This window comes from Mesoplodon mirus, assembly GCF_964341445.2.
Source record: "Mesoplodon mirus genome assembly, chromosome: 5".
Classification (NCBI taxonomy): domain Eukaryota; kingdom Metazoa; phylum Chordata; class Mammalia; order Artiodactyla; family Ziphiidae; genus Mesoplodon; species Mesoplodon mirus.
The window spans coordinates 25,994,530-25,996,128 of NC_138980.1; the positions used below are offsets into that span (position 1 = coordinate 25,994,530).

The 1,599-nt window shown below is 37.5% G+C and overlaps 1 protein-coding gene across 1 annotated transcript; it reads left to right on the plus strand.

The window, feature by feature from the left end:
• Positions 1-392: 392 nt before the first annotated feature.
• Positions 393-1,322, plus strand: LOC309805267 (olfactory receptor 1f45-like; the record flags this gene model as incomplete). The annotated part of the gene is given in 2 exon segments (XM_082623199.1): positions 393-653; positions 657-1,322. Coding segments are annotated over 2 exon segments (927 nt in total).
• Positions 1,323-1,599: the final 277 nt, after the last annotated feature.

The following is a 1,599-nucleotide window of genomic DNA, read 5'->3' on the forward strand; positions in this document are numbered from 1 at the left end:
ATATATATATATATATATATGGATGATATGGATTAAAAGAGATTGTGTATGTGAAAATAACTTGTATATACCAGATATTCATTAAATGTTATTGAAGTATGAATTAAGCTGCATGAAATCAAAGATAATTAAACAGCTATTTATTTCATTAAAACTCGCTTCATAGAATTATCTAATGTGAATTAATTCTCAATGACAAAACAGTATCATAAAAAATTTGCTCCAGTGATGACATTATCAATCTCATCTACTTTTATATTTGAAGTGTTATTAATTAAGAAATACATTTTGGATCTGGTATCATTAAAAACTTGTAATCTGTAAACAATATATGGAGCCTAATTAAATAAATATTTCCTTTTACTTTTGACCACATCTTCTCCCCTGCAGACATGGGCAGAGACAACCAGACTGGAGTCACAGAATTCATTCTCCTGGGACTCTCTGGGCAGTCAGAGCAGGAGGAGGTTCTCTTTGGGCTGTTCTTGTGGATGTACCTGGTCACCCTCATTGGGAACTTTCTCATTGTCTTGGCTATCAGCTGTGACAGTCATCTCCAAACACCCATGTCCTTATTCTTGGCCAACCTCTCCTGTGTCAACATCTGCTTTTCATCAGTAACAATCCCCAAGAAGCTGGTGAATCACATACTGTGAAGCAAGTCTATCTCTTACATGGAATGTACGACCCAGATCTACTTCTTCATCATTTTCATCAACATAGATGGGTTCCTCCTGAGTGTGATGGCCTATGATGATTATACTGCCATCTGTTGCCCACTCCACTACACCATGATCATGAGGCCCAAACTCTGTGTCCTTCTGGTGGCTGCATCTTGGCTCAGTATAAATCTGCATGGTCTCTTACACACTCTTCTTATGGTGCAACTCACATTTTGTTCCAACAATGCTGTGTATAACTTTTTCTGTGACCCTTATCCTATTCTAAAACTCTCTTGTTTGAATACCTTTATCAATGACCTGATGGTATTCACTGTGGGTGAACTGGTATTTATGACACCATTTACATGTATCATCATTTTATATGATTCCATCTTCTCTAATGTACTGAAGTTGCCATCTGCCCATGGAATAAGGAAAGCCCTGTCCACGTGTGGATCCCACCTCACTGTGGTCTCCCTGTTCTATGGGGCAATCCTGGGGGACTATAAGCACCCTTCATCCTCGTACTCAGTGCAAGATGTGGTGACTATTGTCATCTTCACAGTGGTGACTCCTCTCATCAATCTCTTCATCTACAGCTTGAGAAATCATGACATGAAGGGAGCTTTAAGGAAACTAATTTCATATTCTATAATTTAAAACTTTTAGAACTGAGAGGACTCTTGATAGCATACATTTTTTTCATTTTACAGACCAAGAAACTGAGTCCCTATAGGTGTAAATTTACCCATGACTATTCCTGTAATTAATGATATGTGATCATGGTCATGCTTTTAAATATGAGGCTGATAGGTGCTCATAAGTCATAAAACCATTAGTTATGTATAAAAAGGTGTGATTTAAAAACACTTATTTTACAGACAACAAAAATTCAGGAAAAGACAGGATTGGGTCCAGCAACCCTATGAGACAGTGG